The 16464-nt window shown below is 37.0% G+C and overlaps 2 protein-coding genes across 6 annotated transcripts; one reads left to right on the top strand and one right to left on the bottom strand.

Annotated features, from left to right (window-relative positions):
- Nucleotides 1–9351: 9351 nt before the first annotated feature.
- LOC107950256 (inner membrane protein PPF-1, chloroplastic) lies at nucleotides 9352–16102 on the bottom strand. Of its 5 annotated transcripts, XR_005911469.1 has the most exons (13): nucleotides 15626–16102; nucleotides 15411–15521; nucleotides 15236–15310; nucleotides 15078–15138; nucleotides 14547–14620; nucleotides 14331–14435; nucleotides 13693–13800; nucleotides 13496–13599; nucleotides 12700–12849; nucleotides 12488–12614; nucleotides 11534–11673; nucleotides 11099–11147; nucleotides 9793–9974 (listed from the first exon to the last, which is right to left on the bottom strand). XR_005911469.1 is itself a non-coding variant. In XM_041090313.1 (12 exons), exons 1-11 carry the CDS (start codon nucleotides 15965–15967, stop codon nucleotides 11566–11568), a joined length of 1365 nt encoding a protein of 454 aa, XP_040946247.1. In that variant the 5' UTR covers nucleotides 15968–16102; the 3' UTR covers nucleotides 9352–11147; nucleotides 11534–11565. The 5 variants fall into 5 exon arrangements, 4 of the variants coding, with proteins under 4 accessions (XP_040946247.1, XP_040946248.1, XP_040946249.1 ...); XM_041090313.1 differs by having other exon boundaries at nucleotides 9352–11147; XM_041090314.1 differs by lacking the exons at nucleotides 9793–9974; nucleotides 11099–11147 and adding an exon at nucleotides 9352–9748.
- On the top strand, nucleotides 10227–10884 carry LOC107950257 (CLAVATA3/ESR (CLE)-related protein 46). The gene is made up of 3 exons (XM_016885067.2): nucleotides 10227–10355; nucleotides 10482–10561; nucleotides 10654–10884. Exons 1-3 carry the CDS (start codon nucleotides 10235–10237, stop codon nucleotides 10729–10731), a joined length of 279 nt encoding a protein of 92 aa, XP_016740556.2. The 5' UTR covers nucleotides 10227–10234; the 3' UTR covers nucleotides 10732–10884.
- Nucleotides 16103–16464: the final 362 nt, after the last annotated feature.

The raw sequence follows: 16464 nt of genomic DNA, 5'->3' as shown, positions 1-16464 counted from the left end.
CTTTCCTGAAAGCAATGTATTAATAATTGATCATTATTAATATGCCCCGTCATTCTTCTACAAAACATAGTAATATGAGATCCTGGGCAACTAGTCCCGTTGTATTTCTCGAATTCCGGCATCTTAAATTTGTAAGGGAGCACCAAGTCCGGAACCAAGCTCAGATCCTTTGCATCTATTCCATAGCTTTCGATGCTTTCTATTGCCCTAAACTTCTCTTCTATCCATTTCCATTTCTCCTCAAATTGTTTTGGAAATTCCTCATTCGCCTTGTCCTTTTCAACCATCTCGTCAAGATCTGGGACAGCAATATTATTCGGGCTATTACCGGGATTAAAGCCCGCTCCGGGTTGAAAATTCATTGGGATTGAAGCATCGCCTTGGAACTGCTAGGGCCTAACCGACACAGAGGGTCTCCACGGATGCAGCTCAGTCTGTACCTGCGCATGCGGAGGCGTGAAACCTGGGGGATAAAGTGGTTCACCATTGTTTTCTTCTTCACTAACAATCACATGACCTTTGCCCTTATCTACTCCCTTCAATAATTGCGTTATCTTAGCCACCAGATCATTTTGGGACTCCTCCATCTTTTGCACCATGTCACGCTGAATCTTTTCTATTTGCTCCTTCATTTGCGCCTGCAACTGGTCTTGCATTTCTTTTTGAAGTCGCTCTAGCTTCTCCAACCTTTGGTCCATAATTTTTGCCTTAGCTCGGGTGCCGTAACTTTGTTGGTTTTCCAGGTTAACTGAAATGATTTTATTCGATTAGGTTTTTAATGGTCATTAATGCATATGATGTGATGCAATGCATGAAAAGAATGCAAAGAAAAAGAGGCACTGATTCTAATTCAACTTCATTAGAAAACTTTACTAGATAAAGAGTTTCTTTACATAAAATAGACTACATATATGGCTTTGCCCTCACACTCAAAGCCTTAACCTTTCTAAGAAGCCAAGCTAATTCTCGGCCCCTGTCTGACTCTGACTCATACTTCAAACTTAATAGATCAGCCTGAACCGCTAGAGTCTGCAGATGATCAGCTACTTCGCGCACTTGAGCCACCGCCTCTCCCATAATATAATCTCTTTCTCTAATCTGCTCTTGAGACCGACGGAATTGTCTTTGCCACTGCTCATTATTTTCTTCCAGAAGCTCTATCCGGACTCCTCCATCTTTTGCACCATGTCACGCTGAATCTTTTCTATTTGCTCCTTCATTTGCGCCTGCAACTGGTCTTGCATTTCTTTTTGAAGTCGCTCTAGCTTCTCCAACCTTTGGTCCATAATTTTTGTCTTAGCTCGGGTGCCGTAACTTTGTTGGTTTTCCAGGTTAACTGAAATGATTTTATTCGATTAGGTTTTTTAATGGTCATTAATGCATATGATGTGATGCAATGCATGAAAAGAATGCAAAGAAAAAGAGGCACTGATTCTAATTCAACTTCATTAGAAAACTTTACTAGATAAAGAGTTTCTTTACATAAAATAGACTACATATATGGCTTTGCCCTCACACTCAAAGCCTTAACCTTTCTAAGAAGCCAAGCTAATTCTCGGCCCCTGTCCGACTCTGACTCATACTTCAAACTTAATAGATCAGCCTGAACCGCTAGAGTCTGCAGATGATCAGCTACTTCGCGCACTTGAGCCACCGCCTCTCCCATAATATAATCTCTTTCTCTAATCTGCTCTTGAGACCGATGGAATTGTCTTTGCCACTGCTCATTATTTTCTTCCAGAAGCTCTATCCGGATTTCACTATTTTGCAATGCATTCTCTAGCCCTCCTATTTGTCCTTTTAATTCTTCAATTTTGTCTAAGCTCGCCCTTAATTCAACCGTAGCATTACGATTACTGTACTGGTGAAGCGATCTTTCTAGTTCAGTTATCCGGACCTTCAACTCCGTCTTCTCGTCTTGGCAGACTAGTAGACTCTTTCCCAAGGCGACTTCTCGAGCCCGAGTATCCTGAAATTTCTTTTCCCATTGATTAGCTTTCGTCTTTTCCTCCTGAATTTCTTGTCGCCATTGTTTTGGCGTTTTACCCAAGCCAGCAGCTCTTACCGACCTACGCAACTTCTTGTAATCTGTCTTCAGGCTGTCCAAATCTTCTTCTGCTTTGTTCTTTCCTTTTCTCAATTTATCGGCCTCTAATATTTGAATGTCCACATCCAGTCCTAACTGCATTTTTTCTTCCTCTAGTTGTTCTATCTTCTTCCCCAATTCTAAACTCCTTTTTTCAAATTCTTGTTTGATGATTTCTATCTCAGAAGGCAAAACTTGTAAGTGTTTCTCTAAAGATTGAGCAGTTTCTGAATTTGACGCCGGGATGTTGTCGTTGATCCGTTGATCACGCCACCGACTATACTCGGGGGTAATTGTCGGACCCACGGCTAAGATCTTCATTCGACGAGTCTGGTTCCAGGCACTAGATATTTCTCGAACCTTCTTCTTGTAATTGTCCTCCCTATAGGAAAAATCATAATAAGCCAACCCCTGCGTTGCTGGTATGAATTGTCGTGATCTGTACTGTCTTGATACGAGTAGAGGAGCATATCCGATAGCTCCCCATATCCCGAGCAGCGGAACCCAGTCAAAATCTCCACATCAGTACAATATCTCATCAGGAATTAACCAAGGAGCCCTCCATTCAATATCTTCATCCTGGAGATTCTGGAGTATCTCTATCCATTTTCCTTCTGAAATATCATCCTGTCTTGGCGTGGCCACCAATTCTCCTAGAGGGGAGTAGCTATCAGAGAATACTCGATAAGAGACATTTTCGACTTTCCAGAAGTGGCTATGGAACCATGCCAATAAGAGCTGCGCGCATCCAATAAACCTTCCCTCCCCTGCTTTTCGACACGCATTCAAGGATCTAAAAGTTTCAGCGAGTATTGCCGGAACCGGTGTAACCCCTTTACTAAGCCGATCAAACAAATCAGATACAGCCTCGTCTATGTGTCCTAAAGCTTTAGGGAAAACCACTAGTCCATAGATACCTAAAGCGAAGACATCGACCCTTTTCTTTAAGTCAGGATGTACAAGCACCAAATCTCGCAAACTTTTCCAAGGAACACATTTACTGTCGCCCTTCTGTTGGATCCGGGCAGCGACCCACTGCTCGCTCATCCCAGTGATGTTCATTAATTTCTTTAACAACGGAGGGACACAAGCAGCTCTGGAATAAGCCTTGTCGACTTGAATCTTTGGGCACCAAAGCAAGGTCGTATACTCCTGCACAGTAGGCGTCAAATCTACTTTCCCAAAAGTGAAACAACTGTAGGCAGGATTCCAAAACTAAGCAAGGGCTCGGAATAAATACTTGTCTACTTTGACACTAAGCAGATAAGGTAGGTCACCGTAGTTACAATAGAACAGCTGTTTGGCCTCGACATCCCATTGATCCCAGACTTCTTTCATTTCTCGAAGGTCATTCTGGATTACACTGATACGGGTAAAATCCCACAATTCTGACACGTACCCTTCGGTAAGACTATCGCCTTTCTCTCGTTGTGTCGTTTCAGCCCATATTCGCACAGCCGCATTATCCTCTACTTTATCAACAAACCCCTTTTCCATGATAAGCTTTCTACCAAGAAACTGAACGTAAATCGACACCTCTTTTAGAATGAAAATGCCATGCAATCACAAACAAAGTAAATTAGCATTAAACACAGAATAAGATTTAAAATAAGCGACAATAAATACAACATTCATTTAGGTAAGCACTAAAAATTTGGAGTAGCTCTGCCTAGGTCAGTTATTATGGCTCATTACATGTGGTTTGGTTCTAAAGTAGGGTACCTGAACCAACAGATTCCTCGATCCTCACCCATTATAGGCTCATACGGACCGAGTTCGATTCAGGGGGACACATTTCCCTATGGCCATGCGGAGATGAAAATCTCACGAAGACATAGGTACGGATATATCCCGAAAGCGATTCACTATCCCATACGGAGGTGAAAACCTCACGAAGGCGTAGCTTCTCACTCCTACTTAAAGGTGTGACCAACGGTCATGCAATGTAATGCGGAAAGATACCAAAATTTAAACAAACAGAGCAAATATAAACCCCAATGGTGATGATTATGATAAAGACAGATAAAATGCGATGAAAGGATCGTAATTTTAAACCGAATTTTCAATTTTTGACAAAATACAAAAAGTAATCACCACGTGGCTTGACCCTCTTATCGGTGTCCCCAGTGGAGTCGCCAAGCTGTTGACACCATTTTTTGGATGAAAAACGGGGTCGACTTGGGTTTTGAAAATGAAAAAGGGAGTCGCCACCAATCCTTTTTGAGGTGTGATTGGGTCACCTGGGAAAAAGGTTGTTTTTAATAAATAATTTGATTTTATTAAAACAACGGTTTTGGTCTACGAAATTTAGAAAATGGGTTCGGGAGTCGGTTACGTACGAGGAAGGATTAGCACCCTCGTAACGCCCAGAAATTGGTACCTAGTTGATTATCTAATGTCTTGATGTCGAAAATTGAGAACTTGAAAGAACTAAAAATACGATCCTTGTATTAAAATGAAAATTTTTGGAAAAAGGAATATATTTCACGTTAATCGAGAAAGAGAATCATATCCAGTAAGTTAGCATACAATATCTCAAATTCTCGATACGCGAATAAAAATGCTTATTTAAAAGATATTTTAGCCATCTCGGATTTAAAAATGAGATCACGACCAGTAAGTTAGGACGTGATTTTTTAATCCCGAGGTCGTCTAAAATTTGAGTTTAGAAAGATTCGTACATTTAGATTTATCGAGAGAATCGAAACCCAGTAAGTTAGGGCACGATTTTCTCGAATCCAAACACGAAATGCCATTTTAAAGAATAAATTTTGTTATATCGAGTAAAAATAAAGCACAAAATTATAGTGAAAGCAAATTACATTATTTATGCATGGCAAAACCATAATGAATATGAAAGTATAAAAATGATATGAACAACGATAACAACATACAAACAATAAAATATATAAACGAACAAGATTAAATCCTTCATTCAAAATACTAAATGAAAATGAAATAAATAAATAGTGAATACAAAGTGAAATCATAGTAAACGTAAAGAGATGTATATATGTGGACATAAATTAAAATATGTGTATATGTGTGTATATTTACAAAGGTTAAAATTTGTACATATATATTGTAGGAAAGGTATACATAAACATTACAAAACATAAGAATATGTGTATGTAGATGAAAATATATACATATATGGAAAATAAAATAAGATAAAATAAAATAACATAATATATAAACAATATACATATTTTAATGTATAAAAAAACATAGATATACATGTATACGAAATTTAGTATTTATATTAAATAAGTTAGAAAAAAATATATATACCTATATGTATATAAAAATAATTATATAATAATAATATGGTAAAACAAATATATCTAAAATTTTCATAAGTGAAAATAAATAAAACCCAACAACAATAACAAAATATTAATGAATGTAAAAATAGTAATAGTAAGGATAATAGTAATAATAATAGTAATAATAATAATAATAATAATACTAAACAACATTAATATAATATAATAATGAGGAATAAATGGTTATATAAAAAAACAAGTATAATAACTATATTCATTAATAAAATAACGAAAATAACAACAAAAGACCAATTTGAATTCTAGAACAAAGATTTGGGGTAACATCAACAAGAAAATAAAGAGGAAGGACCAAACTGGGATAAAAATAAAATTTAATGGCTTGAGCAGTAATAAAATGCGCAAATAAGGACCAAAATGGAAAGACGCGAGAGGACAAAGGACCTAATGGGAAATAAACCCAATTTCAGGCCACGCGTCCCCTCCCCAGGTGTCCAACGAGTTGAGGACCAAAATAAAAACCGAGACAAATCTGCGATCCAAATTAAAAAATGAAGAAAAGTCGTAAAAGGACTAAATCGAATCCAACTGAAAATACGGAAGGGCTTGAAGCGCAAATAACCCACCCGCACAAAAACACGCGGACCCCGGGTTGCGGGTCGGGTCGACGCGCGGGTGAGAGGCCTTAAGGCAAAACGGCGCCGTTTCGTTTAGGGTATTTAAACCCAATTTTCTTTAAAAAATTCATTTCTAGGGTTACTTTAAAGAAAACTGCAGAAGAAAGAGAGAAAGAAATCATTCTTCTCTCAACTCCCCCCCATCGTCGGCCAAATGGACCACCGTCGACCCCGCCGTGAGTGGTGGTCAGAAGCCCAAACGTCGGGTTTTTAAACCCTGCTTCAAGGACCAACTGAAGACTAAGTCTTCATGGCCTCGGGGTCGCGAGAGAAAAATCAAATCGCTGCCTTCCCCGCCCAATTTCGGTGACCCGAAGTCGGACTCCGGCGAAGACACTTGCGAGGCGATTCAGGTAAGGTTCTTTCTCCTTTTTATTTCGTTTTTGTTGAGATAGATTCGTATATATATAAAAAACAAGCAAACATAAAAACAAAAAAAGAGAATAAAAAGTCTGAATCCACCTTTAAATGTTTTCTCTGCCTTTTTTCATTAACTGTTGTGTTGTGAAAATGTTACAAAAGAAAAGGAAAAGACCCGATTTCAGTGATGAAGCCCCCCCCCCCCGCCGTTACATTTTCTTTGTGTCTTTATATAGCCGATTATAATACATTTTTATCTATTTCTATTATTTTGCACTGTTTTTGCCTCTGCTCTGCGTGCTGTCCTTGCAGGTAATTGATGGGAGCAGCTGGTGGCGTCGGTGGCAGAAGCTAGGGCGGCGGTAGACGTTAAGAGCCCCCAGGGACGTGCGGCGCCTTAGCTAGGGTTTCAGAAAAGCTGAAACCCTAGTTTGACTTTTGTTGGGCCTTGCTGTAATGGGCTTGTTTGGATTTGAGCTTGTAATGGGGCTGTTTGGGTAGATTTAGTTTGGGTTTAATTAATTTCTGCTTGTTGGGCCCGGGCATAAATTAGGCTGTACACAGGTGATCAACTTCACACTCCTAATTCAGATCCAGTGGCAAGTTCATGTTGATTTGTCAAAAGAATTCAGCAATTTCCCAAACATGACACGGTTAAGCTCACTGAGAATAATTTTCTCTTGTGGAAACATCAAATTAGGCAGCAATATGTGTTATAATCCTCGTCATATTTCTCAATTTGTGACTGATGCAGATGGGAATCTGGTTGACAATCCAGATTTTTTTCCATATAAACAGCAAGATAAGCTTCTGGCCTCCTGGTTACTTTCTACTATATGTGATGGATTCTACTGTACTTAATAAATGCCAAAACTAGTTATGATGTAGTTATGACCATCGAAAGAAAGTTTGCAACTCATTCCAGTATTAAACTTTCAAGTCTGAGACACATGCTGTATTCTCAAAAGAAGGGGCAGCTGTCTATCAAAGAATATTTGTTCAAGATCAAACACATGTGTGATGTTCTGGCTGCAGCTGGAACTGGCATTTCTGATCAAGAACAGGTTAGTATTGTTCTTGTTGGACTTCTAATTGAATATGAATCTGTTCGAGTTGTAGCCTCTGCAACTAATGTCTCTCTTGAGTTACTTATTGAGATGTCGAGTGATTGTGAGTCCAGAAAAAATGAATTTGTTAGTAATCTTCCTATGAAAGCTAATGTAGCTCAGCAGCAAAAGAGTGATGAATCAGATCAGTGCAAGAGTTCAGACAAAATGAATTTGCAAAGACATACATTTTTAATCCAAATTAATCTGACCAGCTTGTAATGTACTTATATACCTTTGAATAATATTAACATATTTTTGCCTATTGTTTGGTATTTTCAGCCTATGGTTAGAGCTGGACAGCCCGATCTCCCTATGAAGTCGAGAAGGAGAAGAAGGTTTATATTGCATATATAAGTTCCTTCATTTTATTACTTTTTTTGGGTTGAAAAAGTTGGTTTTTGAATAAAAATGGCGGCTTGCAGGATTATAGTAGTATACCTGCTGATGGCTTTGGCAGTTAAAGACAAGGATTTTAAGGCCAACGCCAACATTTTTATGCAGCGAAACTAATCAGGTGATCATCTTTGATGTGCTGTAAAACATTTTTTTTATTATCATTTAACATTAAAATAAATTTATTTTATATATTATTAATAAATATAAATATGGTTTTAATATATTTTTTAAAATTTTTATTATATATAATGTGTTTGATGGTCAATTTCTATTTTCATGTGTGCAAGGGACACTAATGAGAAAGAGATGGCGAGAGAGAGGAAAGAAGATGCAGAGTTGATGACACGAGGCCTGCCATCGTATATGCAACATTCTTCGTTTACAGTTACAACAATACTAGATAGGTGAAGCAATCTTCACGTAAGTGCAGTTATGAAGGAACTCCATGGTGTTTGCTGTAACCATGACAACAGACTTGACATTACAGCTCAAAATGATGGTTTATGCCTATGAATGCCATGCTTCTTCTTGCACTATCAAAATCCTTTTGTAAAATTCTCCTCTTATGAACAGCAAATATCAACTAATGAAATGATGTACATTGTACAATGATCCTTACATTGTTTAATGATCTCATGTTCATATTGTGTAATGATCCTTTACATCTTTATAACTGAAAAAGGCTTGGAGCATTTCTACAAGGAAAAGCAAGTGTTGCTGGGTTTTTTTTTTTTTTTTCTTTTCATTTTAGCTTCTGTTGTTGGTTTAAGGGCCGAATGGTCATCAAAATACTGTAAATGTGAGGTTGGCTCTGTTAGGTTTTGCATGATATTGTGCAGTTAAAACAAGGATTTTACAGCCAGGCAACATTTTGTGCAGGGAAACTGTTCAAGTATCTTTGATGTGCTTTAAAACACATATAGTCTTACATTTGTTTAGTATAATTGCTCTTTTTTTTTTGTGGTTTATTTTGTCTTTCTCATAAAACTTAGTATTTACGTATATATTTTATTGTAGCATCTGGTGTGAGAAATATGTATGATGAGGGCCTTGGCAGATTAAATGTCCCTGTGAAAAACCCTGCATGCATTTGATGTTGTTAACATTGGAGGTCTTTGATATATGTCTATAAACTCAAGTACCGTCGAATTTCACTTGACTCCAGCATGTGTGGAGTTTAAATCCTGGTATTTATAAACTCTTCCCATGCCGGAGCTGCAGCCTCCTTTGTACCAAAAAAGAAAATTTGACGGATATTAATGAAGCTCTATATATGATATAAACAATGGTGGAGAAAAAGTCTACTTATTTGTTTAATTTTTCCTACGTTTTGGGAACTAAATACTTCTATTTAAGAAAACACACCATTTTTAAACAAGAACCAAAACTTCAATCGAAATTTTAATTGCATAAATTCCAATTATTACAATACAATCAAATACTTTAAAATCTTAATATAATCATATCATGAACAACATGGGCCATTCCCATAATATATTTTGTCCACAATGCCTAATGCTCAAACTCTGCACAAATAAATTTCGAGAGTGGGGAATTTGCAAGACGTGGTTATCCTTTAAACAAGATTCCAGTTTTGAGTTTTGTATCTGGGAAAACAAAGCCAGCAAAACTTTTAAGATCATCGCGCATCTCACCTAAGATCATTTTGCCTTAGATTTAAAATAATAAAGTGATAACATATGGGTATATCAAGTGAGTTCTTGAAGAGGCGATGAATTCGATGGAATAGGAACACCTTATCAGTTGCTTGAAGAGGCGTAGACACACGGCTATTTACCAAGAAAATATCAACTTGGTAGAATTTGAACCTGTAACCTACGGCATATAGGACACCCCTCAACAACAATGAAATTTGAAGACAGTGATACCTTTTTCTCGCAACAAAATTAGCGACACGAATCAAAAACAAAATCTGTTAGCTTATCTGCTTAAGTCTTAAAAAAATTTCAGTGCCTCTGCAACTGTCATACATACAGCAACTCGAGATCTAAATATTCATTGGTGGGTCCCGACACCCACGCCGACAGCAAGATTCAAAGCACTGAACAAAAAATTAATATCATCTAATTATTTATATCATGGATGGATGCAATGATAGATGAGAAATGATAACTGAGAGGAAAGTCAAATCCACAATAACAAGAAACACAGATTTTGTCAAACTTGTTCATAATGCCATATGATTCTCCAGCACCTTTAACAAACATTCTTAAATATATTTTCAAGTTTGGTTATGATTAAAGAAAAACGCATCAATAAAATGCTCCTCCATTCTTGTAAGATAATCAAAGCATGCAGCATATGTCACCACCTATGCATAAGATGAGAGACCGAGTTCTGATCTACCTTCTACTAGCATGGCTCCTGCTTATACATTATCAACTCCAGGGATCCGAAATCAGTTATCAAGCTATTGACTCAGGCAATCTTCACCCCCTACCCCCCCCCTTTTCTCGGTTTTAGCTTTCAATGCGTTGCATACAACTACATGAAAAAGGCTTTACATATAGTTTCTAAATTCTAATGCATTTATGTTTTTTTTCTATAGTGCCAACAGTTCACTTAAAGTTCAGCAGACCTAGAAGCCTAATGCCGAGGTCACGTGTTAGAAATGCATTGCCTACCTGGGTAAGCACTATGTAGTCTCCTTCTATAGTAGCTGGTATAACAAAATCCATTCACTAAACAACTACTTGCTACTGTAAAATGGTGAAAAACAGGTTGAAATGAAGAAGATTCATAAATCCCCATCTGGACCCAACCCAGTCGAAAATCGCTGGTCACCATCTAAACACTAAGGTGACACAAAGCAGAATGGAAGTAAGATGTCTCTATGTAGGTTTTTGTGCTTGTACAAAAATGAATTTTACTTTGTAAGGTTCATGTGAGAAAGCAAGTATCAATGTACTACTATATGCTTCTATCATGTATTAAAAGTTCTAGATGAGTTAGTCCTGGTTCTCTCACCTAGTAAAGAGTAGTTTTGTGTGCAATGGTATGTTCAGTTTTCATCAGACAGAAGGTAATCCTACCTCGATACAATATTCTACAATATAATGCTACTATCCATTGCAGCTACCACAAATGCATGCTAGACTATCCCATTTCTGAAGAAAGAAACACTCATCTTTCATATGTGAAAGGAAATGTAGGCTTGATTCGAACCTTGAATGTGACTGCAAGTAAATATGTCAACAAATGGCTCCTCAGGTGGCTGGAACAATTTTTAAACAAAGAACTGCTGACAAATCTTTATGAGTGAGGAAATCAATTATTAAAAAAAAAAAACCATGCTACAGAGGTACAGATCAGATAAGAGGAAGCAATGACAGTGTAACTATTAGCACGACAAAATCCCCATCACAAAAGTTTCCAGGGATGAGGCTTGAAATGTTTAACATGCCACAAGATAAAAATGTCAGGTTAGTACTTAGTTTAATCAAAATTTCTCAAACCAATCAACGACCATACGAAAAATAGGGGCCTCTTGGAGCATGGATGTGGAGTATTTCATGATTTTCAACATATCTTGAATGAGCCAGCATCAAAATTGCCACTATATTAAAAATAATACAATTCCTTTAAATATACGAGACTCACCGTAAACTAAAATAATTCAGTGTACAATCATCTTATACAGCACGCTTCCGCTTAGATCTCTTGCTTCGTCTTGGCTGAGAAATATTAGGAACTTGATTGCTTGCACTCGAAGAATATGCTTCTTCGAGAGCCTCGTCACCCTGTTGCAGACTTGAAATTAGACATTATCTTTTGAAAATAAACGGGGTAAGATTCATATTTGCATTAATCCACCAGCTGTAGTTGGCACAATTTCGAACGGTAAAATATTAGGAAAGCATCCAACCAACACATCAAAATACCAGCCTTCTACCTAAACGCCTAAAAAGAGGTTTTATGATTATTGACATAGAAAGGCCAAACCTACCATACCTGTATAGATTGTTACAACAGAAATATGTAATGCAATTTAACATATATTCTTCAAGTACAGAAAAAGAGAATCACCAGTGCTGTTTTAAAGTTAACTACAGTTATCTGCAATAAAACTCATTATGCATATAAGACAATTCAAGTCTGGTTGTAGCTAATGTCCCCTCATGTTACCAATTAATCCTCCCTACGTTAATAGCATACCATGCTTGCACTCACGCACAAAAGGAACTGTTTGATTTTATTACATAGTTCAGTCAATATTGGATCTTGCAGCAGTGGAACCCACCTACAGATACCACAAAATCGAAACTTTGTGTATGTAATCATGCTGCCATAACATGCAGAGGCAGATTAATTTCATCTCTGCCATAACTAGCTTTCAATGTCATTATTTGCTTCTTGTTCACTGTCCTAAATGACTATTTTAGAAGATCCATACATGACAGTTAAAAGTAGTATTATCATCACAAATGACTTCATAGAATTCAACTTGCAAGGGAAGCTAAAACCTTGCAAATGGTCCCACAATTATTCTGTTAGACAACTGTCAATCTAAACATGTCATCATTATTTTCTGGAAAGTGAAAGTTATAATATTACCTTGCCCTTTGTCTCTTCATCTGATTCCCCATCAGAATCAGATGCTAAATCTAGACTCTGAAACTCTTCTGCTGGCAGAGCCTTGCTTACTTTCTTCTTCTTCTCTTCTTCTTTTAACTGCCTGAACCTGTAAATTTCCATTTATTTTTCAGCATGCTAAAATTGAAGCAAAAACAGAACCATGTACATAATTTAAAAAGCCAGGCACTAACCTATCCCCAGCCCGTGCTGGCTGAGCAGCTGACCGTTTTGCACGTCCTGCAGTAATAATTCCACTTGCACTCTCATCAACAACAGGTTTTGCACCACCTAATTTGCGAAGCCACACTTGTTGTGCAGTGCTAAGGACGTTGTTCGTGAACCTGAAAATGGGTACACCACAGAAATGACAATCTATACAGCTTAATAGGAAGCTAAATTTTTAACATTAAGTTTGGGTGTACCACTACTTAGAATAAGGAAAAATGCACAGTGCTCAAGCAACCAATTTCATTTAGAAGGCTAGAATGAGCAACATGTTTATACTACATTCAACAGGAAATGACAAACAAGAACAGAGATTCACACATATTATGCGCATAGTATGAAAACAAATGAAGATAAAAGTTATATGTGGAGATACTGGGGTGGGTGCTCAAATTAAATCCAGAGGGAATGAAATGCTCTGAAGCTGGGACAATTATTCTCATTTATGCAAGTTCAGTTACATATTTTATGCTAATATATACAAATTCCAATTGGATATTTACACCCAACCTCAAGAGCATTATTAACAGCAGAAAATAGAAGAAAATGAAGTTTGCAAGTTCTAGTCCCGCTGGCACATAATACATCATAAGTTAATGATAGCACAAGAATATGAAGTGCTCCATTCATGCTTTTGAATCATGGCCACATAAAAACCACTGCATGCAGTATATATTGGTAACACGATTAAAAAACAAACTAGAAGCAAAGTGCATATTACTAAGGCTATTGGTTTCAATAAAATTGCCAAAAGAGACCAACCAGTAAATAGATAATCCTGACGGAACAGATAATGAAAAGTAACCAATCATAAGCGGAAGAAACTTGAAAACAAGAAGTGTGTTCTTTTGGGCTGGATCATCTGTCTGTCAAAAGAATATTTGAAAGATTCAAACTTCTTAACAAATTAATATGCAAAATAAGAATGAAACGGAAGTAGTGAGACAAGTTCTTCTTACCTGGGGTGGCTTCATCAGCTCCATTGAAACATATTGACTAACAACAAGAAGCACAGGTAAAACAAGGTATGCAGCAGTGTCATGCCAACCCAATGGTGGATGGCCATCCTGCACGACCATTGTCCTTCATATGTTAGATAACAGAATTAGATATATGAACCAAAGACAGAACATGGTCTCTGTGCCTGGTTAACAGAAGCTACATCTGAAATCTCTAATTTGCTATTTGTAATTTAACTTCAGCTGTAAATTGCGGTTAAGCCATATCTTTACACAAATTTAGCAGCTATTTTAAATTTATAGTTAAATTTTTTTAATCCTTGGCAATCAAAGGTGAAGGTGCTACAAAGTATGAAGGCAGTTAAAAAGGTAAAACCAATACAATTAATCTTCAAAAACTAGCGGTCTCCCCTCTCACAACTGCTAATAAATATATCAATGCCAAAGAGGCTCAAATCACTAACAACAGTCAGTCTCTTTAATAACTCTGTACAACTAGAAAAGAAAAAAGAAAAGGAAAGTTGTCACGGACAAGCATAAGATACAACAAAAAAGGCCATGTAATCTAAAATGTTGCAATATGCAAAAATAACAAAGAGAATCGTTAACCTTATAAGTTTAGAGGGTAAGTTTATTACCACAAATGGAATAAGCCAAGAAATTCCAGACCCGCTTTGTCGAGCAGCAATTGTAGTTGGCCCACCCAAAGATGGGATCCAAAAGAAACCTTCTGTGAACAGCCCCTTTGAGTAAAAATTCGCAGCAATCAGTAATGAAACTTATTTAACATGTGAAAGAGTTTTCCAACATCGCTCAGAAATCAGAATGCAATGCTACGTCTAACTCTTTATTACCTCATTTGCCACATTTGAGAGAGCTTGATACAGGCCTATCCAGACTGGAATAGTGGCTAAAGTAGGGAAGCAACCTGCAGAGAAGAAGATTTAAGATACAGATGAGCATTGCCCCACGAATTTAACAACTACAAGACCTGGCATCTCTGTGAAAAGAAGAGAGGAAAAAAGGCCTGAAGAAAAGAATGGCACGAGAAAGCTTTGCGGCATAGATTCATTATTCATTCTATATTTTAATATAATTCTAATATTTAAGTTCAAGTCCACTGCCATACAACCATCACAAACTCTGTATCACCAGCTTTTAATATAAGCTAGATACCAACGAAGCAAAAACCCATCATTCAAAAGAACCTAAATTTAATTAAACATGAAAAATAACCATACAATCTAAAATAATTAATCAAAAGGATACCTGCCATAGGATTAACATCATACCAACGAAGCAAAAACCCATCATTCAAAAGAAACAAAATTTAATTAAACCTGAAAAATAAACATGCAATCTGAAGTAATTAATCAAAAGGATACCTGCCAAAGGATTAACCCCAGCCTGCCTATACAAGCGAGATGTTTCAAGTTGTATTCTCTCCTAAAATAGCAGCAAAAGAAAACCAATAAACCAAAACGAACCATTCCAAAAAAAAAAAAAAAAAGAGTAAATACTCAAATTCAGACTTCAGTATTACCTGATTGCCTGCATATCTTTGTTGGATAGCTTTTATTTTCGGCTGAAGATTTTGCATAGCTAGCGTTGATTCCACCTAGAAACCATCGTCAAGAACTAATTGTTAATAATCGAGTAAAAAGTAGTCAAAGTTTTAAGCACTTTCTTTTCCTAGACAAGTTAAACCAAAGGCAAACCTGCTGCTTTGTCAAAGGAAATGTAGCAACTTTAACTAAAACCGTAAGTAATATAATCGCAAATCCATACGCGTAAGGCACGTGTAACGTGGATAATCCATCTTTCAACACCTAAAAAAACATAAATAAACGAAATTTAGTTAGACAATTAATCAGTAACCAGTTCTTGGTTGATCTCTCGAATATGTGTTTATAAAGAGAGAGAAAAATGTTACCTTGAGAACGAATTCCATTCCTTCAGAGATGAAGCCGAACCAGCCACCGTTTTTCTGCACGGCAGCATCAGTAGACCCGGCGGTGGTGGCGGCTGGATCGGCCGCAACAGCAGCGTCGGCGAGAGTGTATAGGAGGCTCTCGGCTTTCGTAAAAAGTGCTTGGAATTCAACGGAGGAGCCGAGTGAAGTAATCGGAGGGATTTCGTTAAAGCTTAGACGGACTCTGGGAGAAACAAGTCTACGGTTAGGGAGCGTGTACAGACCACCATGACGAGAGAATTTTGATGATGATGGCAGCGAAGTGCCGATGAACGGCTGTGATGAAATCAGAGTTCTCGCCATGGATTTTGCTTGATGAAGGAATTTTTGAGAACCAAAAGAAAAAGGGAAGAATTTTCTTCAGAGAGTCATGAGTGGGGGAGAAATGGAGTTGAGGTTCTGGCAGAGTGTATTTTTTGAATTATCTTTATTTTTATGGTTACGTTTAACTGAAATGAACCACCAAAATATCTATTTTGGATTTCATCCTTCTATTTTGTAAAAACTAAAAAATTAATCCTTTTTTGCTTTAATTTAATTTATCAAAATTTCTTGAGAAGTTAATTTAATTAACTAATATTCTTAAACCTCACCCTTAAATCGCTAAAATGAAATTCAGTTGTTCAACAGTTTATTAGTAAAAATAATAATTTAATAATTTATTTATAAAAAATTAACCGTTAACTTTCCAGTTTTGAAGAAAATCAGAATTAGACACAAAATATCTAAGAAACGCATTTCTTTCGGTGGATTTTCCAGCCAGTAAGATTAATCCATGTCATAACGCCCCGTAACATTGA

The sequence above is a fragment of the Gossypium hirsutum genome, chromosome D03 (genome assembly GCF_007990345.1).
Source record: "Gossypium hirsutum isolate 1008001.06 chromosome D03, Gossypium_hirsutum_v2.1, whole genome shotgun sequence".
In the NCBI taxonomy this organism is placed as follows: Eukaryota; Viridiplantae; Streptophyta; class Magnoliopsida; order Malvales; family Malvaceae; genus Gossypium; species Gossypium hirsutum.
This window is presented reverse-complemented; position numbering and strand designations above follow the sequence as displayed.

Excerpts from the sequence above, each read along its gene's own strand:
- LOC107950257 (XM_016885067.2), top strand. The coding sequence starts at position 10,235 with ATGTCACCACCTATGCATAAGATGAGAGACCGAGTTCTGATCTACCTT. Across the intron at positions 10,356-10,481 it reads TTATCAAGCTATTGACTCAG|TGCCAACAGTTCACTTAAAG; the intron begins GCAATCTTCACC and ends TTTTTTCTATAG. Across the intron at positions 10,562-10,653 it reads GAAATGCATTGCCTACCTGG|GTTGAAATGAAGAAGATTCA; the intron begins GTAAGCACTATG and ends GGTGAAAAACAG.
- LOC107950256 (XM_041090313.1), bottom strand. The coding sequence starts at position 15,967 with ATGGCGAGAACTCTGATTTCATCACAGCCGTTCATCGGCACTTCGCTG. Across the intron at positions 13,801-14,330 it reads CTTGGCTTATTCCATTTGTG|GATGGCCATCCACCATTGGG; the intron begins GTAATAAACTTA and ends ATGGTCGTGCAG. Across the intron at positions 13,600-13,692 it reads AGCTGATGAAGCCACCCCAG|ACAGATGATCCAGCCCAAAA; the intron begins GTAAGAAGAACT and ends TTCTTTTGACAG.